This window comes from Emydura macquarii, unplaced genomic scaffold (assembly GCF_026122565.2).
Source record: "Emydura macquarii macquarii isolate MOO-44397 ecotype Brisbane River unplaced genomic scaffold, CSIRO-AGI_Emac_v2 contig_71, whole genome shotgun sequence".
NCBI classification, from domain to species: Eukaryota; Metazoa; Chordata; order Testudines; family Chelidae; genus Emydura; species Emydura macquarii.
This window is the reverse complement of record NW_027130208.1, coordinates 6,371,679-6,398,855: the sequence shown is the minus strand read 5'-3', so window position 1 is coordinate 6,398,855 and position 27,177 is coordinate 6,371,679. Positions and strand designations below refer to the sequence as shown.

Genomic DNA, 27,177 nt, shown 5'->3' with positions numbered 1-27,177 from the left:
GCTGTCCTTTTAAAAAAATATAGCAGCATCTTAAGAACTTGGTTTTCTTAGATTTGAAAACCACAACTGTAGTTTGATATTATTTAATGTTTAACAAAAGGGTTTTCTGTCCTTGTAAATCATTGAAAATGTTACTTTCCCCTTCTCTCTGGGAGCATTGATAGCATTTACGTTTTTTAAAATTTGCAGCCTGCCTCAAGCATTGTGCAAGTTGATCAGGCTGTTCTGGTAATTGTTTACCAGTTTTGCATGTAGAAATGTCTTTGAATGCCAAATATGTGTTGTCCTTGCTCTTGTGGGTGAAAACAATTACACATACAGAAGGGCAGGGAAAAAACACAGGCCGTGACTTGTCCCTTGAAGTTGTTTAAATATGCTGAAGATATTCCATAATTCCTTGAACCATGAATATCCATTGTGTCTTACATTAAATTGTAGTACAATACGTTGGATTCCTGCTGGTTTTTTTTTTTTTTAAATAAGAAAAAAATTGTATTTGAAGATTTGCATTAATGATTCTATAACTGCCTCAAATTTTGCTGCTTTGGTGATTATGCTACAAGAATTTCCATGTAAACAGTATTAATGTTAGTCATTGCTTAGAATGAATCATAGCACACTGATTTGGTAGCTAGATGGCTTCTTATGGTGTGTCTTCACTTCAAGGTTATAGCTCAAGCGTCACCCATAAACTGACTCTCAAAAACCTTCATTCAAGTGTTAAATCAAGTTGGCCGGCATAAGAGGGGGTGTCGGCTAACCCTCAAGTAAGCACAACTTGTCAGCTGCTATGACAACATTAACCTACATCCACAATGCAGGGCAGCCACTCAGATGCTGCTGGACTTCCAGTGTCTTCCCACAATTCCCCAGATGTCGTCACGCCTCCAACCCTACAGGCAACTTGCATGCTCTCCTTAGCAAAGTACACTGCAGTGCTTAGTCACAGCGACAAGCCACTGCCGAAATACTCATCCCCCTGCGTCTCCTGCGCTGTATCAGCCTCCTTTTTCTGAAATGAGAGTGGCAGGGATTGCGCTAGTGCCAGCATTTAGCACAGACCAATAGGAATGTAGAGCTGCCAGGCTAATCCCGCTTCCACCCATGTACCCAAGAAAGGGCAGGCCAACTTTGATTGGAAGCTCTTTGGGCCAGAGACTGTCTTTTTCTATAGTGCCCTGCACAGTGGGGTCTTGAGGCATGACCAGGGCTCCCAGACTCTATCTTAATACAATTATTAATAATTCTCCCATAATGCACTGCAAAATAATTCATGGAGTGCCTCCATTTACTGCAGTGCTGAGAACCATGGGAGGGATGGCCGCTCAAGTGTTGTTTTGAGTTGTGGCCACTCTCACTTGAGCTAGGCTAACGTCAGGGAAATAACTTGAGTGCAGATCAGTGGAGTTAACTCTGCAGCGAAGACAAACCCTTAGTATTTTAGTGTTTTACCTTCCTGAATAGAGTTTAAAGAATATAATGGAACAGGCCCAAATTTCTTAGAACAGTGACTTGTCAGCGCTGACTGTGCTTACAAAATGCTTAGATGTGGTTCAAAATACATCAACATGGCATGGCTCATATAATGATGCTTATTTACACCAACACAGTAGAATATAGGTGCTTGAAAGTGATACAATTAATCTACAACGATATATTTTATTTTAATGCATGTGTCGGGGACTCCGCTTGGCAAAAGCCGTTGGGTAGACTGGAAAACTTACTTACTATTGAAAAGTCAGTAAAGAAAAACTGCTATCAGTACGGAAGACTGTGGTAATTACAGCTTTTGAAGGAGCTTGACTTATTCTGTTGCTGGAAATGAGGATGCTTGAGGTTGCAATGGAATGATTATTTTATAAGTGCAGAAAACAGAATCAAAGGGAACATAGGAATTTCTGGAATGGATTGGACCAGTGGTATCCTGGCTCTGACAGTACTGGGCACTTCATTACTTGCCTCGTTCTCTGCAGCAGAAGACAGTTAAGAATAAAAAAATAACCTACCCGATGGAAAAAAAGTTCTTTCTAACCCTCATTTTGGGGAGGTTGGTTTATGCAGCTCCACTGAACGACCATTGTCTCTTGAGGCAGACTGGTAAACCTGGTTAAGTTGCAGATTCTCCCATGCTGTGCTGCTGTCAGTATCTGCATGGGTGACAACAGACTTTAGGCTGCTCTAATTTATGGCAGGGGAGTAGTGGACTGGGTGCTTGGCTTCTCTGAAGCACAAACGTGGTCTAAAGCCACATTTGTAAAGGCCCCTCTCTCCCAAGATGCCCTTAGGCCATATCAGCTGTTGACTTTTTTGGAGGGCTGGAAAAAGTATTGTTACCCCTCATTATCCCTGCTCGATGGGCAGTAAGTTGAACTTTGAATTTCTCCAGTGAAGAGGATTCCACAACCTTTCCTGGAATTTGTGAACTGGTTTATATGGGTTACATTCGAGCAGGCTCCGTTCCACAGTTGCACGTCTTCAGAAACAAGAACATGTTTTACTTGAGTACCCCACCTCCTCCAGGAATTCTGCTTTTTTTGCTTTTCATATCCAACCAAGTGTGCGCCGTGCTCCATTCCGCCACGGTAAAGCATCCACAAACATTTGGGAATGGGCTGGTACCTGTTCAGTCGGCTGCGGCCTAGGCAGCTATCTTTCAGCAGATTAACAAGAGGAATTTCTGTTGCAAGGCTCGATTGTTCAAGGCTCCTTTTGTGCGTGAACACTGAAAAGTTGTGTTATGACAACGGCTGACAAAGTGTTTAATGAAAGCTGCAGCTGGCCGTAACAGAATTCCCTGACATTCTCCCTTCCTCTCCTGCCTGTCACTGAAAGGTGCCGATACAGTTTGGACACAATCTGCTGCACTGACAGATAAATGGTTTTGACTTAAGGATCTGAAACTCTCACCACACTGAGCAAAACTCAGCTGCTGCTATGGATTGCCGAAGCTGGAAGTCATTTGTGTGTTTTATTAATTTGTCTGGCAAACAAGCCCATAATTTCTATTTTGAAAGGAAGGGGTTTTTTTTGGGAGGGGGGGTTGTTTTTTTGTTTTTTTGTTTTTTAACACGTAAGCAGTGTGAACAAAGCGCACAATTAATGCTGCTGTATAATCTCCCTGATTGCCCTTTGGGATTTGTGGAAAGAATTTCTGTAGCACTCTGGATGAGCAGAAAGTCATGCAGTTCCACTGAGTTTGGTCTGCCTTCATGAAAGAAGCTTTCATTGGTAAAATTGACTTTGGATGCGGCACCATTGTTATGGCACCTAACACCTGGGAGGAAGTTGAGAATCAGACTTGTGCACCTGATTATTTAGCCAGGATACCCCACCCTAACTCAAACATGTTTACAAAGTTCAGTGGCCCACAGTGCAATTTTACAACCCCAAATAAAGACAAACGCTATTAGATAGTTCAAAGACAACAATGGACAAATATACATAGAAGGGCCCCTCCTGCATCAATTGAATGTAGCCTCAACTCTTGACTACCTGAATGACAGATATGGACAAAGTTTACATACCAGCACGTCAGCAGATTAACCGATACAAATTCTTCATTTCTTTCTTTTAATAGTGGAATAGTGAAATCTAAAGCTTAAAAGAGTTGCAGAGCACTACACAAGGTACAAAGCCAAACCAACTTTAAACAACAAAAACTCAATTAGATTGATAAGAATCTTGTGTCCCTTCCAACAGGAGACTAAGTCATCAACAGGTTGAATTTTAGTAACAACCCACTGACTAATCCGAGTGGCTGAGCTCATTCTCCAGACAATAGTCTGCAGTTTGTGGACACAGTGTTCTGGCTTATTGGGGCTACGTGAAAGAGTGTCACTGGGAATGACATTCACAGGAGGCTGCCATGTTGCAGATGCTTGAGCCAGAGCTCAAGGGGAACTTGGCTGGTACTTTAGGGAGCACACTGGGAGCAGATTTTTTTAACATTTTAACATTGATGGGGCAGAAATATTTGCCCCACACAAGAGCCATTTAATAACTGAATAATTGAGGCATGCATCAGACAAAGTGATTCCTTAGGAAATTAAACTGTTCGCTCTCTCTTGGTTGTGGTATAATAGAAATTTGATAATTTATACTAATTGGAAAAGCATTTCTCTGCTGCTTCTTACCAGTGTTTCTGATCCTGGCATCCCTGTGCTATCCATATTCTCCTGCTTCTCAGTGTGAAGTTGATTTGCAGAGGATCAAAGCTAATGGTGAATTAACAAACAATGGCCATGGTTTTTTGTGTCTTTTTAAAAATTTTTTTTATAATGTTTAAAGTTTAAACCAATCCTTAGATTGTGGGGAACACTTTCTTTCTCCTTCTTTATTTGCATCACAGCAGCACCTAGAAGCCATACCAAGCTTGGAGCCTCATTGTGTGAGGTGCTGTACAAACTGAGACAGTCCCTAGATTTTATTTACAATCTAAATAGGCAAGAGGTGGCCGGGGGAACAGAAGCACAGAGGAGAAGCGGCTTGGTCACACAGTGGGACAGTGACAGAGCCAAGAACAGAACCCAGGTATCCTGACTCCTACTCTAATATCCTGCTTACTGGACCATCCTACGTCCCTTTAGCATTTGCATGCTCTGGCTGAAGTGTCGTATACGCTGTATCAAGCTGCTGAATTCTGGAACAAAACCCCCTGGGCTAGTGATGCTGCGGATCAGAAAGTCTCTGGCATCTTAATATACATTAAAACAGTGATAATCTTACTGAAACATTGAGTATGAAAATGAGTAGTGCAATGGGTAGGGTAGCTCCTGCGCTATTTATTTTGATATATTTCATTTATTTCACACTGTCCCCATATTTTCAGTGTTTAATGTGCTGCAGATTTTTGCATCGACAATGCATAACTGCATTGTATAGATGGAGTCAGGGGGAAGCTGGAGGTTTGGGTAGGTGGGAGGGGAGAGTTGAGTCTTTAGAGCTAATCTGCACTTAAAACTTACAGTGGCCCATCTGTAGCGGTACAGCTGTGCCGCTGTAAGAGCGCTTGTATAGCTGCGTTATGTTGGCAGGAGAGAGCTCTCCCCCCTGAAATAATAAAACCACCTAATGAACGGTGGTAGCTATAGCGCTGTCCACACAAGCACTTATGCCAGCAAAACTTATGTTGCTCAGGGGTGTGTTTTTTCACACCCCCGAATGAAAAATGTTTTGCCGGCATAAGTGCTAGTAGACAAAGCCTTCGGTACCTAGGGAGTCATGGGAAGGTGGAATAACGGGACGTTCCCATTAACTGGATGTTTCTGCTGGGGTCCAACAGTGAAACAGTTAACAAAGTCGGCATTTAAATTGTCCTTTAGATTTCAGAGTTAGCAGCCCAAAGAAATGAACAGAGAAGGTTCAGTTCTCTCAGAGCTATTGTTTCAGGCTGTCTGGAGACTCAAGAAGATAGCACTGCATTGATTTACACTTGGATCCTGTTTTTCAAATTGTGTTTCATAGTCTTTGAAAACCAACCAAAGGGGAAAAAACCCCCAGCAAATTTAGATATTGATGCATAATTCTGCAGCGAGTAGATTCTGTAAATTTCACGGCTCTGGCTGGAATAGGTGAAACACCATTATGACGCAAGAAGAGCCAGAAACTTGTGTGATGGCTCTGAGAATCTTCAGACCTCTGGAACTGTAACGACAATATAAAAGATTACTGTTAGTGACCTTAACCTATGAGTATGAGAAGCTTTAACCCGCTGAGATCTTTGCTTTCGTGTTATCGTGTTTAAGCATTGGTTGAGACAGAAGCTCCTTTCCCTTCCCAGGTGTGCAGTGTGTCGGCGTTTTTAAAGGCTGGGTACACCCATGGGGAGAACATATTTTGTGTTCAGTTTCTAAAGACTAAAATGTTGCAATTGTGTAGTTCAGAATTATCCTTGAACTGTTGTTGGGAAATCAAAATGTGTCACATAATGAAGCTGTTGCTTCAGCTAAACGAGAAAGCCTCCGCCTTCCTCATGTGACATTTCTCCATAACATTCTCTGCCTGCTTTCCCCATCTGTAACGTGGAGATGATACTTCCTTGTGTCAAGGGGATGGTTTGAGGCTTAGTTTGCTAATGTTTGTGGAGAGCTTTGAGATCCTTGCACAGGAGGTACTTTATAAGTGGAAAGTATTATAACATTGATTTTTATTATTTGGTTTCCAGTGCCTGCCCGCAATCCCCCACTCCCCGCTCACCATAGGCCCCAAAGGGAAGACAAGTTCTCACACAGCTACCTGGGAAGGAATCCGGGAGCAGCTCCGCTTACTGCAGGGTAAAGAACCATGGCGTATGCCACAAGACGTCCTAGCACCACCAGTGAGGAGACGGTAACTCGATGGTGGCTTGGCAGGATGGAGGTTCACACCCAGGCACGCACACCTGGGTGCTGATTCCTCAGGCTCAGCTCAGCAGTGAAGGTGCACCCTTAGAAACAAGAGCGTTAGCATGAGTCTGTTTCAAGTCTTGGATTCTAAAGAATTATTGATATAATTCCATAGGCCTTTTGTATCTGTATCACTCTCTGCTCTGCAATAAAAGAGCTTCATCTACACAAAGAGATGAAGTCTAAGGTCCTGATGATGGCTAGAGAGGAAGGATGGTCCAGTAGTTAGGGCACTCACCGGTGGGCAACCAGGATTCAACTCCTTGCTTTGCCACAGACTGCCTGTGTGACCTTGGGCAAGTCACTTAGCTTTTCTGTGCCTCAGTTCCTCATCTGTACCATGGGGGCTAATAGCATGTCCCTGTCTCCCAGGGGGGTTGTAAGGATAAATACATTAGATTGTGAGGTGCTCAGATAATACAGTAATGGGGGACATATATACCTAACATAGAAAGATATATTTTCATTTATACCGAGGGCCCTTTATTTTGTCAGAACAGGGTAAAGGGGCCTTAGTGTACATTGGAATCCTCCTCAAGCAAGTTTTCCATTAGACCATCTTCAGTTTCAGCTAAATCAGTGGTAGCACCAATAAGAATTTTCCCCTGAAATTCACTGGTGTGGAACGTGCTTCAGACAGACTGCTTTCCTTTTCTCTTTCAGGCCTGTAGGATGTTATTTGTTGTACACTCTTCTTTTTGGTCTATATTCAGGGCACAGACAAGACCAAACCTGATTTTGCTTTGTGGGATTTTTTTTTTTTAAGTCGTAATATAATCTCTGGACAAATTGCACTTTAATTGTAATTGTGCTGTGACTATGGACTTGGCTTTCTAATGTATTCTTAGTTTAAACTGTAGTTTGACTTTTATTTAGATAAACGTTATTGAGTTCATAGTGAAATGGATATCTGCTGTAGGCTAGTATTGATTTAAAGGTCTCCTGAGTGTTTTAAAAGACAGTAGAAGTTTACAGGACAGCATATTTGTAAAATAGATGCTTGTTTAAGTCTTATATGATACTTCGGACCTAGATTCTAGGGTAGCTATTAAATATCTGCATGGGTATTTGAAGAAGATTGCATGTGTCATGCTAGCCAAAGAAGACTTTTGAAGTAGTGGGAAAGTTGCACATCTGAGGAAAAATGACACAGTTCCTAGTGTGTAACTTTGTGTTTTGAGCAGCTGAATTTTTGAGGGTTTATCTAACCCCAAACCATGAAACTTTTGGATCATATTCAGAGATGGCATATGACTGTGCAAAGTACTTATCAGTGAGAGGCTGTAACCTCCATGCAGAGGAGGCAAAAGGCCTGGGTTGTAGCAGTAATAATGGCCTAAAACAGGGTGTGGAACAATGTAAAATGAAAGAAGTCCGTCCTCCTATTTATCTTGCATCTCCATATACTAACTTTTCTTGCTCCAAACCTACCTATTTGCCCACCTCCTTTGGAGTGTGACTCTTGTAACAATTTACCAACACCACCTACATCACATTAATTAGCCCCAGTTTTGCACATCATTAGTTGATTGGGTTTTAATCCATATTTACTCTACCAGTAAGTCCTTACCTGAATTCGGGCAGGTTTTACCTGTAATGTGTGCTTTGCTGGTCATGCAGATTTGGGATGAAAAATCTGAATGGGGCCTGGGGAGTGGTGGTGTCGCAAAGCTTAGCTCTTTAGAACTTGGGTGGCAAATTTGTTTTCTCACACAGTGTTGTTCATTAATTATCCTAGTCTGCCCAAGGTGGGGGTGAGTATTTGCACAACCGTATTCCAGGTCATTTGGCACAATTGTGGATGAAGTAAATGCAGCACCATGCCATGAGTTCCAGGCTGATAAAAACGAACCATTCAGATATATTGATTATGTAGCCTTGTTAGAAAAGATAGAGAATATATTCAGAAGAGGATTCACTGATATAATGCGTAGGGAAATGACCTGTTTATCTGCGATCAGTGGTTGGGTTATGAATAACTAGTAAGGAAACAATAAACTTAATTGTATCCTATAAGACAAATTAACTGCATATATTAATATGAATGGGAGAAAACCTAGGGAATACCTTTTATATGTTCTGATAATTGAACCAAAGTAATTGGCTCATTTACTGAGGAGAAAGTTTCCCATCCCCCTCCACCCAATTTCTTAAGTGCTGTTGTAAAACAGCAGATCATCTCACAATGCAATCCAGAATAATTAAGATGACCAGGTTTTGCTGAGCACAGTGACTGTAGTATGCTGATCCCACTGTCTCTTATTTTAACAGAAACCTGAGCTACAACAAGTTGACGGAGATCGATCCTTCTGCCTTTGCAGAGCTGCAGAACCTACGGGAAGTGTAAGTATTTTTTCCAAGGCTTTAATTGCATTTCTGCCAGGACGGCTCATGGAGCAATAGGAAACTGTATACAGTTTCCCAAGACACCCCTTAGTTGACTTGCATCAGCAGATCTGACTTGGTGTGTTTCTCAGACTGTACCTGTTTGCTGCCTTTTTTATTTTATAAACCAGTCAATTAGCAGAACACAACATCTCAATTAAATTGGCATGCAGCTATTGGAAATCATTGTTGTTTGCCTCTCTCGCTACTTCACACATGGCTCAGTGGGAGTCGTTTAGTTAACGCACCTGAGCACACACAGGGCTCTTTGCTGAAAGAATATCCCTGCAGCAAGGCAGAACGAACTCAGCCGTGACATCTGATGCCAATGTAACCCAAATCTCCCAGGAAACAAAGGTGTAGTGTAATGGACAAGAAAGCACTTAACTCTGTCTCTTCCCGCCTCTGGAGTTTGTGTTGCTTTTGGAACCAGTACAAATTTTGTTTGCAGTCTGCTGTGAGAACCTAAAACTGTGGGTTTGTTTCATGGCGGGGGGGTTGGTGAAGGACAGGATACTAGTAAAAGAGATCACCTCATCTCAGATGATATTATTAGAAGGAATTTCTACCCTGGGATTGAAGGATTTCCTAACTCGGATCTCTGTAAACATTCAGTCCTTAATGCCCACGCTGCTGCTCTCATTGTCAGATGTTAATAGCACTTCCTTGAGCTCAAACTTGGGGTTGCAAAAAATGAAAGTGACTAAATATCTTCAGTGGTGGGCTGAGGTAATAGTCTTCCATTAGAATGTTAAATTACTGGCGTACTTGAGGTTTGGTTTCTGTTGGAAAAGCTACTGATGACTCCTGGGAAGCTGAGAAAACATTTCCTTTTAGAAACAATTATGCATTTTTCCTTGTCCTTCGTCCCTCTCATTAAGTATTGGCTCTTGGGCTTGTTAAGGGCCTGGTCCTGAAGTCTTTACATAGGCAAAACAATTTACATCAGTGGGAGTCTTGCCTGACTGATGCCTGCAAAACTGGACCCTACGGATGGACCTGCTACTTCTCCACCTGCCTAATCCTCTGTGGCCCTCTTGGTCGCATAGGCAATTGGTTATTCGGTAAGTGAAGTTCATGACGTTAGGTGAGGAATATGCAGCAAGAGTAGCTGGCAGGCTCTGAAACAAGGATGAAAATATTATAATAAAGAGCAACAATGAGAGAAGGAGAAAGTGATACAGCTGAGCAAAATGGTTTCTATATAATATGTTTTCCCAATTCTTTAACCTCCGGGAAGCCTTACAAAGCTCAGGGTGTAGAGAATAGAACCATGGAGCTGATCTCACTGGTCTCGTGTCACTGAATATTACCCTAACAAAACAGTGGTAGTTTTATATGTGAAAATACCTGAAAATGCACAACCGTAGGGGCTAGCTGGGGCTGTGAAGATTGAAAACTTGGCATCTAAATTCTTATCACTTATATTACACCCAAGCAGCAGAGTATAATCTGGTAGCGCGGCGCAAATTCCAGTATCCTACAGAGAGAAACACTCACACTAACCCAGTCTGTGCAACAGTGTGGTGGTTCTTTTACACAGTAATTTCTCTCTGTCTGTCTCTCTCTCTCTCTCTCTCTCTCTCTCTGAAGTCAGCAGATTACTTGATAAACATCAGCTTTGTGCTTATTTTTAAGTGATGTGTAACATCCAGCCAAGTGAGCCAGGGATAGCTCTGAAATAAATACATAACTCACATTTCACACTTCTGAATCACCTTCCCCTTGAGGCTCTCACAGTACTTCACAAATATCGAGCTTCCCCACAATTTTGTGCAGTGGGTATCATCCTCGGTGTCAGGTGGGGAAACAGAGGCACAGAGATTTAAGTGATTTGCCCAGGTTTATGATGCCAGGCTGTGGCAAGATGTGATGACAGGATCCAATCCCATGCCTTGACCAAAAGACATGCTTTCCTCTGCCATGTCTGCCTTCTCTCATTGAGTTCTTTGTGTTGTCCCTCTTTAGCCCATCCAGTCAGTCTCATCTTGACATCATCCTGGCAACTAGGCTGCAAATATTTTATACGGGCAGATAGTATAATCAGAGGGGGAGAGAGAGAGACTGACATTTTACGTTTGCTGAGCTAGACACACATTTGTTTCTTTTGGTGGGGAGGGGGAGGCGGGGAAAACAACCTTTCTCACGCCTTTGCCCAAGTGACTGGTCTCTCAGTGAATCAGGAAGAGAAGTGAGATCTGGGGGTGTGACATCTGGTTGAGCCACTTTACTGTGATAGACATAAAGGGATGCTGCCAAATTAAAAATCACACCTAAGTGATAGAACTCTTTGCATATGGCGGCTGTTACAAGTCAGTCAGTGCTACAACAGGATGGCGATAACTGGAACACAGGAGGAAAAATGGACCCTACTCTCAGTGGCATTAAAGCTCCTCTGGCAATTTAAAGGGATCCTACAATGGATGTAAATGAGAATTAAGCCCAAATGTATGAGAGATGCTCATGTGGGCGCTTGTGTGCACACAATATAAAATCAGTTCTTTCCAGCTGACTTTGTGTATTTCACTGCACTTTGTGTCTAGTCAGTTTCACTGTGGAGTCCCTCAGCTACTTTTGTATTTTGCTCACAGCCACAGGGGAGAAAGAAATATATATATATATATTTTTAATAGACAGAAAGTTATTGTAAAACCACAAAAATGGGAATGGGGAGTTCAGGAGGCAGGTGAAGTACCTGAAAACTTCCTTTAACTCTTCTTAAGTGACCGGATTTCTATTTGGTTTTTTTTCTTTTTAATACACACAAACATACCACACTGAACTCCCCAATGTGATTTTATTGTGTCATGGTGACTACTGTATTGCCTCCCTACCCCCATTACTTCTGAAGATTTTAGGAGAATGTTAACGTCTTTGTTTAATGGTCAAACAAAGTGGACCTTGCTTACGGTTTATTTAGAAACAGATAACCTCCATTTAGGAGGGTGTGCGTGTGTTTTTAGGAAATGGCTTCCCTAGGCATTGATTTGGCTTTGCCATAGACTTCCTATGTGACTTTGTGTAAGTTCTTGCTTTGTGCCTCAGTTCTCCATCTGTAAAATGGGGATAATAATCTTTTCTTTCTCCTCCTTCTCATTATAATAATAATATGCTATTAGTTTTAAAGCAGAGCACCTCATTGAACAACAATGCCCCGAGTTACTTTCTTACATTTTAAATATAGTCCAGGTGTTAGAAGTAGAGCTGAATTCAGGAATGCACTTTTGTCGGCATTACCTGGAAGCCCATGTGAAATCAAATACCTTGCCTACTCTATGAGAAGCCAGAAGGAAGTTCGGTGGTAGATACACTGCTGCACTTCTCTCACACCCCCCAAAAAATTATTTAGAAAAGCAGAATTAATGTAGATTGCCACTGTCTCTTTGCCCTTCCCACCCTGCACAAAGGATGGCATTCATCCACTTCTCTTCTACACTTTTCTGCTATATTACAAAGTTTCTTTGCTCCTTTTGCTGACTTCTGATATTTGGTTAAGTGTAGTTTTGAAGCACTGCAAGAAAGATTACTCCTTGTGTGTAACCTTCCTTCATTCCTTTGGAGGGGGAGCCACCTTTTGCCTAGTGGAGGGGAGGGGCGGGGGTGTCAGATATCTGTGCTGCTTTATGATTAATTTTGAGCGGCCATCATAAGGATCTCTGCAGGCTTGTGCATTGGAAAGGATTTTTTGCTGAGTGCAGCAATGCACTGGCCTTCTTCAGTCTATCCAGAGGAGTAGTTTTAGGAGGGGCGGGGTGGGATTGTATAGACAGGAATCTAGAAAGTTTGTAACAAGAGACCCTGTGAAATTCTGCATCATGGAAGGGGCTCCTGAACCCCCTGGATGTGTTAGTATTGCAATGAGCGCTTCCCCTTGCCCTGCCTTGCTAGTGGCATGGCTGTAATTGCTTCAGCCTGGTCAGGGGGAAGCAAGCAAGATGGCCAAGAAATTAGGTAATTTTCAAGCAGCCAGACAATCGTCTGTTATAGTAATTAATTGACTAATTCACCCTATGAAGAAGGGCCCTTTAAACTGAGGAGGCGTTTATCACATGACACAGATCTGCTTTCACGCTGGGAAACCCTTCAAACATGAGGCCATTGAAGAGACGTTTCTGTATCTGATCGCTCAGTAGTAGTAGCAAAACCTCCCCCTTAGTTGGTGTTGGCTCTTTGGAACGGTAGCTGACGAGTAATGTTCTTCAAAAAGATTGCATGTACCCCAGTCAAAGCAAACCTTAACTAGATCCGTGACAGAAGTGTAAATAGAATTAGTTACTTGTTTTGAATTATTTCAAGTCACTGTATTTACATTTTTTTTTTTTTTAATTAATGGGATTAAGGCAACAGAATGGTGAACTACTTTTTTGGATTACTGGCACGACACTTCTAACATACCACCATGGCTTTTCCTAGGCGTGTCCCTGTAAAGAGGAAGTAGTGTGGCCGAGGGGACAGAGCACTGAATTAAGTTTCAGGAGACCTGGGTTTTATTCTCAGCTCTGGGTCTGGGTTTCTGGGAGACCTTAGGCACGTCACTTTCCCTGCTTTCCGCCTCAGTGACCCTATCTGTGCAATGGGGATAATGATACTGACCTCCTGTGGGGAGAGCTTTGAGATCTATGGATGAAAAGTGTCAGATCAGAGCTCATTGTTCAGTATTGTGCTCTTCAGTTTCTAAGACAGTTGAGCCTGTTATACTGGTATCTTGCTTCCACTAAGCAGTCACTGTCTTGCTTCCTGCCTGAGAGTAAGAGTCAAGGTGACACGTCAGCGTGGGGAGGAGCCCAACGTCTGTAGCAGAGATGAAGGCTACAGTTGGGGTTGGAGAGCTGGCCTGGGAGCCAGGTGACCTGGGATTAATTCCCAGCACTGCCATGAATTTCCGACGTGACCGTGGCTGCCTTACTACTCACTGGGTGTAGGTGCTTGTAGGACTCTGGCCTGACTTCCTCTCTGTCTGTTCCTCATCTTCGGTGCAGAGTCTGCCATTTATCCTGGGGAAGGCTCTGGGGCTTAGACCTGGTCCACACACCGTTTTTATGAACTTAACCAAACTAATTTTTTGATCGAAATGGTTAAAATGGTACAGCCTCTGGATCCGGTCAGGGTTCTACTGGTATAAAAGTGCCTTCTGCGTTAGTGCGTTCCCCTAAATGTACAGGAATAAATTATACCAGTGTAAGCACCTGTGTCCCAGTAGAACTGCACCCACACCAGAGGGCTGTGCTATTCAAGTTTTGAACCCATATAGTTAAAATAGTATAAAAATTGCGTGTGGACGAGCTCTTTGGGGCAGGGACTTCTCCTGCTATGCACATGTACGCCGGCTAGCATGGCAGGGCACTGATCACAGCTGGGGCGGGGGGTGCTTCTGCAGTGCAGATAAATGGTGGTGATGATCATGGGGTCAGGCTTCCGTTCCCAGCTGTGTCACGGACTCAGTCTCTCTGATTTCCCAGAGTAACATGCGGCTAAGAGCACATGACTCATCTTACGCGAGATGTCACGAGGTTTAATGTCACCTGGGGCGTGCTCGAGGCCCTCCGCCTAGCAGGAGAGGTGTTAGGGGTGTGCAGATTCTCCCATTCACTTCAGTGGAAGCTGCGCCTCAGCGGAGCGGCCGGATTATGTGCTCACAGTTTGGTGTGGCCTCTTGCTTTTCATCGCGGCTAACGGGTTTCGCCTGACGCGCTGTCGGTAGTGACTTTGCGATCGGAGCGGCAAAGAGGCCCAGCAAACACCTGAACATGGAAATGGTCAGCCTTATAGGCGAGTCAAGCTCTTGATGACAGGCAAATTAGCTGTGCGTTCATACACAACACCTGACTCCAGCCACCCCAAGCTAGTACGGACTTCATCGTCAACCGCTCGTTTAACCCATTCATTTCTGTTTGTTCCAGACGACTGAGTAACAATCAGCTGACAGCAATTCCGTCCCTGGGATCTCCTTCTTCCCACCTCGTCTTCCTCGACCTGTAAGTCATTGCTCCCGCATGCCTGTTCCTTTTGCTTTCAGCAATCTGTTATCATTTACAGGGGAGTGTAAAGTGTTACCCAAGGGACGCCCGTTGCCACTGCGGCCATCCTTTGCGCTTTTATTGTGAGCCTTATGATATTTGGTGGTTTTACTTAAAGCCCTAACTCCTGGAGTCAGGAGAACCTCAGCGCTTATTAAAATAAATCTCTAGCCTGTGTGCTGGAGGATGTGACCTGAGTGCACCCTGAAGGCTAAAATCCAGAAGGCAAATAAAGAGAAACCAAAATGTATTTATTTCAAGACATTTCATTTTTGAAGCCACACATGATTTTCGGGGCCTGATTTTCGGCCCCGGGGGCTGGCAATAAGGCCGCAAGTCAGAGGGCTGTGCACAGAACTTCCCATTCAGAGGCGAGGAAGCATTTTGGGAGCCGTAAGTGTAACGCGGGATAGTCACAATCACTATGTGTAATAAGACCAATTAAAATACGGTGGAGCTCCCGAAGGCTTTCAGCCTCTGAGTCAGTGGAGAGAGAGGAATGAGGAGTAGGAGCATTCAGAACAGCTGCCTTTTTATGAGCGTTTATGTAGCTAAACTGGACACGCATCTTCAGTTAGCAAACATGGGTATGAAAGTCTGAAACTAAACTTCTCAGGCTTGGAGGCATTTCTCTGTCCTGCTAGCGAGGGCTGGGACTACACATCTTAAAGGTTGTGTAAAGGGAAACAGTCCACTGCCCAAAACCTGCTTCCTGCATCCTAAGTCATCTCTACAGTTTGCCCAGGGAGAGAGCCAACCAGCTAAATCAGCAGCCAACCCAGCGGTATCCGTTAGCAACCCATTGTGGAACCCCTTTGTGTCTTGTGCTTTAACCTTGGGTTTGCCTCACCTGTGTTTACTTTTAAAAAACGAAACAGAATCAACAGGCAGCACTGAGGGGACTTGGCTTAAAACCGCTGTTAATAAGATTGCTGCCTGGGTCTGTAGCGCTGAGATTTGTGTTGGCAGTGCGCCCTGTGTTCTGAAGGCAAAGCACGCTCGCTGAATGCCCCGTCTCCCTTAAGTTAACTCTTTCCGAGGTCAGGAAGGAGCTGTGACTCTTGGCTGACCATGGACTAGAGACTGTTTTTTAGAAGTATTGAGTAGCTGTGATACACCGCTAATTTGTGTCAATGAAGCACGAGGTAGCTTGGTTTAGCACTGGTGTAGCATTCAAAGTCTAAATGAAAATCTTCAAACACTAGAGTGAATTGCTTCTCAGAAATATTATTTTATGGAGTCATCCAAAATAGGCAGCTGCCTTGACAGAGCCTATGGAGATGCCTCCAGATTTTACCAGGGGCCCAATTCTGCTCAGCGTAAATCTAGACTAATTTACCAGTGTAAATCTAGACTAATATGTTTCATGTGCAGTGGCGCTGCTCTGGATTTAAATGGGTGTAACTGATCAGAATTTGACACTGAGAATCTGAGCTTTGGTATGATGTTCCAGAATGTTTCCATTCCTTCATCCTGACACTTACAGGACCATATTCAAGAGGAACTGATGGACTGGAACTGTCTTAGATTAGTGGCCCATCCTGTCTCCGAGGGTATGTTGTCTACACTGCTATTAAAAACACATGGCTGGCCCGTGTCAGCTGCATTCAGGCTAAGGGGCTGTTTAATTGCGATGAAGCTGTTTGGGATTGAGCTGGAGCCCAAATTTCTACACCGTACCCTAGCACTGCGAGCCTGGGTCAGCTGACACAGGCCAGACGTGGTTGTTGTATTGCAGTGTAGACAAACCCTGATAATGACAAGTGCCTGATGCTTCACTAAGAGATCTGATAATCCCTCTATTGGACAATTATCGAATAACCTGCCCATGGCAGAAGTTTCTTCCAAACTCTGTCAGTTGATGGATTAGACATAGACATGAAGGTTTATTCCTCTCCACCTCCCCTTTTTTTTAATGTGGATGTTTTTGTTATCCATATAAATGTCTAATTCTTTAATCTCTGAAAGTTTTTGGCCTCATTGATATCTTGAGGCCATAAATTCGACAGGTTAATTACGTGTTGCATAAAAAGCATTTCTTTCCATCAGTTGCCTTTCAGTCAATTGCATTGATGCTTCTTTCCTGTTGCATTAGGAGAAAGCAAATACAAGCACCTGATTTTACCTTGTCTCTACAATTCATTATTTTCTATTCCTGTATCATGTTCACTCCTCTTTTAAAAAAAAAAAAAAGAAAAGGGAGGACTATTTATATTTTAATCTCTGCTCACATGAAAGCCTTTCCTGGCCTCTAATCCTTTTCATTGGTCATCTGTGGATCTCTTCTATTTATTGGACCAGAACTGAACTGAGGGTTTCAGGTGAGGGGGGGACATAACTTGCCATAATGGCATTATCATGTTATCAGTATTATTTCCTATCCTGTCTAAACGATCTACTCAAGGCATTACTTTGGAGAAGTCCTATGGCCTGTGTAATACAGGAGGTCTGTCTAGATCAGTGGTTCTTAACCTTTCCAAACTACTGTACCCCTGAAGCCTGAGTCCCACCCCCACGGGGCTGAGGCATGTAACTTAGTTTCATGGCACCCCTGTGGCTCCAGGCAATTGCCTTTCTTGCCACCCCCAATACCAGATCTGCACTTGCGACCCCTCTAAACCCCCAGTTTAAGAAACACTGGTCTAGATGATCACAGTGGTTCCTTCTGATCTAGGAATCTCTGAGTCTGTGGTTCTATGCGTTCTGCAGATGCCCTAAGATTTGGGGTTCTTTTAGCCCGCACTGCATATGGAGCAGATATTTTCACTGAGTTACCCGCCATGACTCCCAGGTGGTTCCAGTTAATATAGAACCCAGCAGTGTGCACGAGCAGTAGCTTTCATAGTTCATTTACCTTGCATTTGTAAACACTGGTGTGTATCTCTTCCCCTTCACATTAGCTGCTGCTCTGCCTGTTTCCACCAGTGTCCGTACCTCCAGAGCCTAGGCAGCTGTGAATGTTTTGAAGCAAACTTGCTCTGCTGACTAAAATTTCATGTATATTACTTAAAACAAGTGCAGAATAAAGTGAAACAAATTGACTCTGCTCCTGCCTCCATTAGGCTGTATAAAAACATGTAAAGCAGAAGAACTCCTTCTAGGTCTTAATTCAGTTTAAGGAACTTAAGTTAAAATTGGCTGTCACATCTCTTTTGGTATGAAGTGTGTTTAGTTTTTATTTGGGTTATGGTTCCTTGGAAATGTGGTTGCTAAGATCTAGAATTAGGGTTTAGAGCATTTCTGCACATACTATGAAGGAGAAAAGCCCTCCTCTATTACCACCAGTCCTGGATCTGTAGAAAGACCTTCATTCAAATGAGTCAGCAATCACTTCTGGCTACTGAAAGACTGAGGAGGGGTGATGGCAGTTGTGGTTGAAAGTTTGCGTATGAATTGTCATCTTGGATGCAGTTTTAGGCCCAGATTTCCTAAAATAGGAGACGAAAGTTAAGCTCTTAGATTCTTATTGTGGTGCCTTAGTAAGTGCCCGATTTTCCCAGCAGCTCCCTGTTGTTTTTTGTTTTTAGCCTAGCCAGTAGACAAGGACCTCCCCTTCCACATCACTACACCTTGCTTTTGCATCAGAGTTTACATATTCTATGCCCAGAATGAAGTAACCTGCTTGGAAAGGAGGAATAATTGACTAATGAAAGCATATAGTTTTACTGTTCCTCTGAAATTTCAGAGGAGTACAGAAGGGGGAAGGCCAAGTGATACAAGGACAATAACCTAAACAGACCCGCCTAGTCTCACTGTTCTGAAATATGCACTCTTTTGCTCAGCTACCATACATAAATGACTCCCGATTAGTTGGAGTCGTGCTGCCTCTCTGCAATAAGGATCTTATTCGTTAATCTGTTTAGGCGAATCCTGCAGACAGTTGCATTTCATTTTAGTTTCTTTCACAGGCAATAAATGATTGAAAAAGATGTTTAAAATCATTAAGTGATGGATTAATTAACCATTAGAATGGATTACGAAGGGAAGAGAGATATTCTCCATCACTTGGACTATTTAAATGAAAGATATTCTGCAGTTCAACCGCATGTTATTGGCCTTCATGCAGGAATTACTGGGTTAAATTCAGTGTTCTGTAGGAAGTCAGACTAGATGATCATAGTGGTCTCTTCTGGCCTTAAAATCTATTAATCTAGAATTAGGGATGTTGTCCAGGTCAAATTTAGAGTGAAAACTCAGAATTAAGATGGTCATTTTGTCCTGGGTTACGCGTTAGTGTGTTGCACAGTAGTGTGTATTCCTTCTTTTAAAGAAAAATAAATATATTCCTGTTTTTTAAAAATGTTTATAAAAGTTTGAAGTGTGTTTACCTCAGAAACCTCTCAAGTAGATTGTGCATTGCATCAGTCTAAGTATTTTCCAGAAGCACATGAATGTATTGTAAGAGCAATACTGTCATTCTCAATACCCTTTTGAATGGGTTAAACCACTAATCTCTGCCTCTCTTCCTGCCTGAATTGGGGTTGAAATTATAATTATCCTTAGCATTGTGAACATCCCTGAGAAACTCACCACAGAACTAAAGGAGTGGGTAAAACTGCCCATGGCCAGGACTTTATAAAAGTAACTGCTGATTATGTGTGTCTCACAGAGTTTGGTGCCCAACCAGAAATACTTTAAAGGGACCTAGAGGGTGGGCTCAGCACTTTCTGAAAATCATGTCCCTCACGTGTCACAGATTGAGCAGCCAGAATCACTTGTCACCTCTGACAATCTTGGCCCACGTACTTTGTGGCAGAACTGAAATCCATTAGAATTAATCCATTTGCCCCCTCTGTGTCTATCCCATCAATAGGTTTTCTCTAAGGACCTCGCCTCAAACCTTTTATAGTTTACACAGGCTTATTAATTTTATCTGGCTGGCTTCTCACTTTGTACAAGATGGACACACAGGGCAGCTTTCTCCTTCTGTTTTCTTCTGATGTGGACCGCTTGTGCTGGACCTGTTACAGTCTCCTGCCTTAGGAAGGTTTATCCAGACAGATACTTGGCATCTGTAATGAGGCTCACTTTTGGAAATGTGAGTGGGGGTGAAAACAGGACTAATTGAAACGGGATAAAATGACGGGAACCCCTTTTATTACTTGAACAGAATCAAGCACTGGAAAGCTAGCAAATACCTGAATTGAGGTTGTCCCTTGTATATATGCACTATGAGACATTAGTCAGTCACATAGCATTTTTGCCCCACAGGCCTCAGGTTTCTTTAATTGAATATATAGTTAATTAGTCTTAGCATGGCCTTCATACTGGCATTTCCTACCTTTTCGGTGCTTGGTTTTGCAGCCATAACTTTAATCACAGCATATCTCCCTCGTGACAGACCTGAACTTCACCTGGCTACAGAGGGACACAGTGCAGCGAGAACCAAATGTAGGATCTGCGGTGTTCATGTTACCTGTCCCCAGGCGACCCCCGTGGTGTTACATGGGAAGTTTTTATCGGCAGAATGATTCTGAAACCATGCTGCAAACCTGCAGCGGTTGCAGGCTGGTAGCGGTGAAGATAAATTGTAATTTGGTTTAATTATTCATAAAAGAGCCAATTCGTTTGCCTTGCACTTTGAAAATGTTGCCAAAGTGGCTCATCTCCAATGGCAGGAAACATAAGGAACTTGGTAAAGCTTTTAATAGAATAGGGTGGGAAAAAAATATCTGTGTACAAGTTACCGAATAAAGACGGCACCAGACATTAAATGCAAACATCTGTTACGTTATAACACCAGAGCCAGAAAATTCCACTTTTACAGAGTCTGATGTCAATCTGGACTAATTCTGAAACTGCATGGGCACAACTGAGAGCAGAATCTGTCCTACAATTCCTGCGGCCATTGTAATTCTGCCACGGTTCCTCGATTTGAACATTTGGGAGGTGATGGAAGGCTGCTCTCATTGGTGTGCTCTGCGCTGTGGAATGCCCATGCCGAGGTCCTGTTGTGACCGAGTGTGTTAACTCTCTGGGCCCTGCATAAAACCTTTTGCCTCAGGCTTTTACCTGATCTTCCACTGAGTGGCAAGTTGTGTGCATGTCTGTGTGACAGAGCTAGTTTTTAGCATCGGGGGGTGAGTCCTTCTGATGACGTCCCAAGGCGAAGGGGAGAATGATAGAGAACACAGAACTCGCCATGGACTAGGTACACTGTATGGCTGACGCCGCTTTGCTTTGCTAGTTAAGGCCTGGAAGGATGGCAAAGAAAGAATATGCAGAACTTTCCCTCAGAAACTCAAAGCAGCCTAAGAGAATTACACTAGCCGACAGAAGCCCTACGCCATGCCTCGGCTCAAAACACCTCATGCTTGTTAGTCCAGATCATAGTTTCTCAACCTGTGGTACGCATACCCCTGGGGGTACGAGAGACACAGGCAGGGAGTACCCGGTGAAAAACAGAGTGAAGGGGAGGTGAGCGGCAGCTGCTGACTTCTGGGGAAACCGGGCGGCAGCAGCCTGCTTCCCATCCGGTCCCAGCTCCCAGCTGCGAGGTGTGTGGCAGCCCCTGGCTTCTGGGGAAGGCGGGCGCTTCCCGCCCAGTCACAGCTCCCAGCTGGGAGGCAGGCAGCAGCCCCCCACTTCCCGCTGGGTCCCAGCTGCCAGGTGGGAGCCCGGTGGCAGCCTTCTGCGTCTCATGAGCTGGCTTCGTAGCTGGGTGGCAGCCACCCACACCCCGGCTCTGAGCCGAGGGACAGCCTCCAGCGCCCCGGCTTGAATACAGGCTGCAGCCGCCTGCCCACATCTCTGGGTCCCAGCCGGCGCGGAAGCCACCTCTGCCCCAGCTTGGATTGGGTGGCAGTTGTCCACCTCCCAGGGTGGCAGCCAGGCAGCAGCCACCTGCAACTTGCCCAGGTGGTGGCTCCCCTCCCTGGCTCAAAGCCCAGTGCCCAGAAAACTTGTCCATTCCACTCCTCTAGCTGAGCAGTGACATTGACAACTATGACAGCCCCAGATTTCACCAGTTACCCTCTTTTCCTGTCTCTCTCTCACCCCTTCCTCCTCTCAAATCTATGGCAAAAAATTTGACGCCATGCTTTGTATTCCCCAGCGTTGGCATGCGGCTCACAGCCTCCTAGCTTTGGCCAACATCACCTCTAGCCCAGGTACATACTTGAGCTGTGCACCTCCGGTGTAAAGGTGGTAACTCTACCCAGACCAGATCTGACATCTGTCATATCACGGCTTTATATACTCAGCTCTTCTTCCAACATAGGGCTCACTTTAGTCTGTAAATATAAAATCCTGTGGAAAATTGAGTGTTGGGTACTTATTAAAATTTTCAAAAGTTAGGGGGTACTTGCTACTTAAAAGGTTGAGAAACACTGGTCCAGCTGATGACTTTTCTGGAAAGTACGGATTAGCTGAGAGGATTGAGAGGCAAGGATGATCCCATGGTTACAGTGCTAATATAGACTGTGGTCGACCCCAGATCCTTTATCTCCTCTTCCACAGACTTCTTGTGTGACTCTGGCCAAGTCTGTTAAGTCTCTCTCTGCTTCAGTTCCCCCCTCTGTACAATGGGGGGAGCAGTAGATGCCTGCCTCACAGGGGCGTTGTGAGGATAGATACATTAAAGATTGTGCGGTGTTCAGGTAATACAGTGATTGGGGGCTACATGAGTACAAATGGATAGCCTGAAAATAAGGGCTTAAACAAGTGCAGCAGTGGTAATGTGCTACTGGGGCATTGCCTGCGGCGCTTTTATTCATCCTCAGTTGGCTAAGAATCAAGGAAGCTCACAGGTTAAATACGTTAAAAATAACTTTCATTTTTTCACTGTAACTCTTCTAAAACCCTAAATGTCAACGTCTCGAAACAGAAGTGGACTGTGACCCAGACGAGTCAGCCGTCTGTTGACAAAAATAAAGCTGTTTGAGCTAATCTGGCCCCTTGACCTTGCTCAGGGGAAGCGTGGAGGACAAGGAAGCCAGAAGAAGGATTTTTGGAGCAAAGGAGTGGAAAATAGGATTAGCTGTTTCATAAAGGACACAGCAGAGCTCTACAGTGTATTTACGGGAGAAGGGACATCAACGGGACTATTTTGCTGCAAAACTGATCATAAAACGCTCCTGAAAAATCAATTTGCTTTACATGCTCATTAATGTAAAGATCAATTCATCTTAAACTGTAATTAAACAGAGAGGCTTAATGGAGGAGGGTAAACTTATCTGCTGTTCCATGGACAAAATATATCCCGTAAAGTGACCCAAATAAAGGAATGCAAATAATTGGAAATCGGGATTGGTGGGGAACAGACTAGACCTATGAAATGCCCTGCTTGTTCAAGAGTGGCTCAGAACACCAAGACAGTTAATAAAGTGCTAAGATTCATAGATTTTAAAGGCAAAAGGGACCCTTGTGACACTTTGGTCTGACCTCTGCATAACACAGGCCAGAGAACCTCACCCAATAATTTCTGCATCAAGCCCATAACTTTTGTTTGAGCCAGAGCATAACTTTTAGAAAGACATCCAATCTTGATTTAAAGACTCCAAGAGGGACAGAGAATCCACCATGTCCCTAAATAAGTTGCTCTAATGGTTAATTACCCTGACTGCTAAAAATGTGTGCCTTTTTTTTTCTGGTCTGAAATTGTCTGGCTTTAGCTTCCAACCATTGAATCTTTATCTGCTAGATTAAAGAGCCCTCAACTATCAGAAATCTCTATCCTGGATTAATTAGAAGGATATTAAAGTATTATTTTCCCTCAGCTCCCATTCTCTGTCCTAGCTGAATACTAGCTGAAAGTGGCAAAGGCTATATTAACACCATTTTTACTGCCTGCTTCACCCACATCTTGAATATTGCGTGCAGATCTGGTCGCCCCATCACAAAAAGATATATTGGAATTGGAAGAGGTACGGAAAAGAGAAACTAAAATGATTTAGGTGCATGAAAAAACTTGCATCTGAGAAGAAATTAATAAGAAAGGGACTTTTCAGCTTGGAAAAGTGACCACTAAGGGGAATATGATAGAGGTCTGTAAAATCATGAGGAATCAATAAGGAAGTGTTATTTACTCCTCACAACACCAAAACCACAACACCAAATGAAATTAATAGGTTTAAAATGAACAAAAGGAGGTATTTCTTCACACAACGCACAGTCAACTTATGGAACTCCTTGTCAGAGGATGTTGTGAAGGCCAAGACTATAACAGGGTTAAAAAAAGAACTAGCTAAGTTCATGGAGGATAGGTGCACCAATGGCTATTAGCGAGGACAGGCAGGGATTACTCTTTGCCAGAGGTTGGGAATGGCCAAAGGGATAGATCACTTGATGATTACCTGTTCTATTCATTCCCTCTGAAGCACCTGGCATTGGCCACTGTCAGAAGACAGGACACTGGGCTAGATGGACCACTGGCTCTTAACTTAATATTGCTTGTAATTTTCTCAAATTTTTTTTTTCAGTATCAGTGCTTGCTTTTATAGAATCATCTCTCAACAATTTAAATCCCTGAGTTTGCATTTGCTTTGCAACATTAACATACTTTTACCATAAAAAAAACATATTTCTTAGGTAGCAGATTGAGTTGTATTAAAAAATGAAAAACTATTACGTGCTGAACAGAGTAGGTGTCTGCATTCTTCGTTATAGCCTCAACTAAAACTTTAAAGATCTCGGTGACAAAACGTCTTTTAACCAATTAAGGCAGATCAGATTGAAATCTAAGATTTCAGGTTAAGCAGGTTAAGTAGAGGCTACATCTCTACCCTCTAACCTCTCTTTTAAACCTTAGACTCAAAGACTGACCATACGAGATTTACTCCTTAACATTTCTGTTTTATAATGAATTACATTTTCTCAATTGAGATTACTGAAAAATTGTTTAAAACCGTTTGATCTTGCTCTTTTACAAACCTAGGTCTTTTTGTCCTTTGCTTGCCCTCCCCTTCTAGTTCACTAGAGATTATAAAATCAGAAGTGAATTTTTCATCCATTTTATAAATGATGTAATCAGAGTAATTCCCTCATTTTGCAGAGGAAAATGTCTTTTCCCACTAGATACGCTTGTCCAGTGATGGTGGTGGAACCCAGTGCTGGATGTTTTTTGGGAGTGGAGGAACTGATTTGACTATGCCAGTATTCCTCACACTGTGGTGTTCATTTTCTCAAATTTAACCACAGATTGCAGCCTTAAACACGACACATATCATACCAGTATAGCAAGAAAAGGGACTAGTTAGTGCAGAAACTTTTAGAGCTGCTGCCTGCAAGAAGTGGTAGTTACAAAATCCCATGACTTCTTCAGAGGTGACGTTTGAGGCCATGACTTTTAGGCTCTGGCATGGGCAGATAAAACGGACCAAATGTACCAAGAACAATGAAGAGGAGTTGAAGATTGGTTCTTGCACTGCTTAAAAGTAACATTATATATATACATATACAGAATCCTTAGAGAATTTAGTATTTTTTCACATGGCCTGATTCAAAGCCCTTTGAAGTCAGGGGAAGTATTTCCACTGCCTTCAATGGGCTTTGGATCAGACCCATAATGTTCATGTTTGGGCAAAGAGTATCCGTATAGCCTCATTGTGATCCTTCTATGTGCCACAGATTTTGACTTTATTTTTTGAGGGTGGCTCTAACGATAAATCTATGCACAGGAGGAACAGTTTGTATTTCTTTCAGTTTAATAAAGAGCAGCTGAATGGAACCTCTCCCCTTTTTCAAGTGCTAAGGGATTGCCCTGACATAGGAACAGAAATGGCCTTGTTGTTTCCCAGCCAAACTCCGAGTTACACACAGAAATAGCTCTTGCATGGGGAGGCGGAGCGGGTTAAGTCTGTACATCTGCTGTCTGAGTGATGAGAAGGCCAGATGTGCACAGGACAGTGACACATACTGTTGTCCTACAGCCCACTGCTTCTCCCTGTGACTGTATTGTAGCTGAGATCATTCCCGTTCTAGTGTCACACTGCAGTTCCATTTCTTTTGCTCTTTCTCCACTTCTCTGTCTCCATTCATGATTTCAGTTTACCGCTGAACTTTTAAACACATAGCTTCTGAATCCATGGATGCACTGGCCTTTTAATGCTAGCCATGATCTCCTTCCCCCAAAATAGGTGGGAGAACAATTATGCTTGTTAAGTATCCTCTACCCTGACCTGACAGTAAGAGCCAGCAACTTCTCTGGGCCCTGACCTTATTTATGTGGGTGGGCCTTTGCACTTACGTAGAGTCCAGTTGGAGTCAACAGATTCCACACACATGCAGGACTCTGCCCATGCAGCTAAGAATGCAGTATGGGGGCTGTGTTGCATAATAATTTGCGTTGGGTAAAGTAGGTGCGGTTCCATCAAAATGACTTGATTTACACCCAGTTGCACCAGTTCCAAATTTGGCTCAAAGCAACGGAGAGCCGGCTCTACAGTCTTTATTCAGGCAGTTTCACCCAACCCCATTGGGGGAGGGAGAGTTGCTTCTATATGGACTGCCAAGTTTGATCCTTTTCATATATATTTTTGCTCCATCAATGTTTGAAGACTAATAAAATGAATGTAGGAAAATCAGACAGTTTATTATGCAACCTTCTTACAGGAGTAACATAATATATTCTTAAACCCACCTCTTTTGTTTGTTTTATTCGGAGTTCGTACTAGGAATCTGGTGTGTAAAGTCTGCTGGTTGTTAAGGCCAAAGATTGCAAGAGCCTTTCCCAGTGGAGGAAGTGGTCATTAATCATATTCTCCCAGACACCAAGGGAAGAGATGTCGTATTGACTTTTCTTTTTGGTTGTTGGAACCGTTCTGATCATTTGCGTGTCCTCTTCAAGATGGCAAATATAATGTGGACACATGGAAATGGCAAAGGATCTGAATCTATTCCAGAGAAATGAGTAATCCTTCTTTTTTAGAAAGCAGCAGCAGTGAAACAGATCTTCCTCAGGCTCAGCAAACAGAGTGACAGAAAGAAATCTGGAGAAACTGTGCATGCTAAAAGGAGAAAGACAAAGATGGGGGCGTTTCCTGGAGTTCTGTTTAACTCTTAATGTTGCTTAAGTAGATTTATGGTGAATGCATCTCTTCTGGAGGAGGGCGGCCATCGTATGGAACATTGGCAACTTCATGTTTTGCAAATGGAAAACCATTTTGAGTAGGCTGTTTGTTTTATGTTGGACTAGGTTTGATCTTAGTGCATGCTTACAATGCAGGCCAGTTTCCTTCTTGTTTTGGATGTGGAGGAATGATGGGCTTGTGAGGCAGAGTATAAGGTTGGGTGTCAGGACACTGGAGTTATTTTCGTTGATACAATACAGACTCGCTGTGATCTGGGACCAAGTCACATCAATTTCCCCCATCTGTGAAGTGAGGATAATATCTACTCTATCTTAGGATAGAATTAATTCCATGAATGCTTATGAAGCACTTCCAGATCCTCAA

General features: G+C 43.2%; 1 protein-coding gene across 1 annotated transcript in view; it reads left to right on the top strand.

Annotated features, from left to right (window-relative positions):
• The window catches only part of LRIG1 (leucine rich repeats and immunoglobulin like domains 1), a 120,522-nt gene that overhangs the window by 37,411 nt on the left and 55,934 nt on the right, over positions 1–27,177 (top strand). Inside the window, exons 2-3 of the mRNA XM_067542082.1 lie at positions 8,655–8,726; positions 14,669–14,743. Of these exons, the coding sequence (XP_067398183.1) occupies positions 8,655–8,726; positions 14,669–14,743 (147 nt within the window). The remainder of the gene's footprint in view (positions 1–8,654; positions 8,727–14,668; positions 14,744–27,177) is intronic.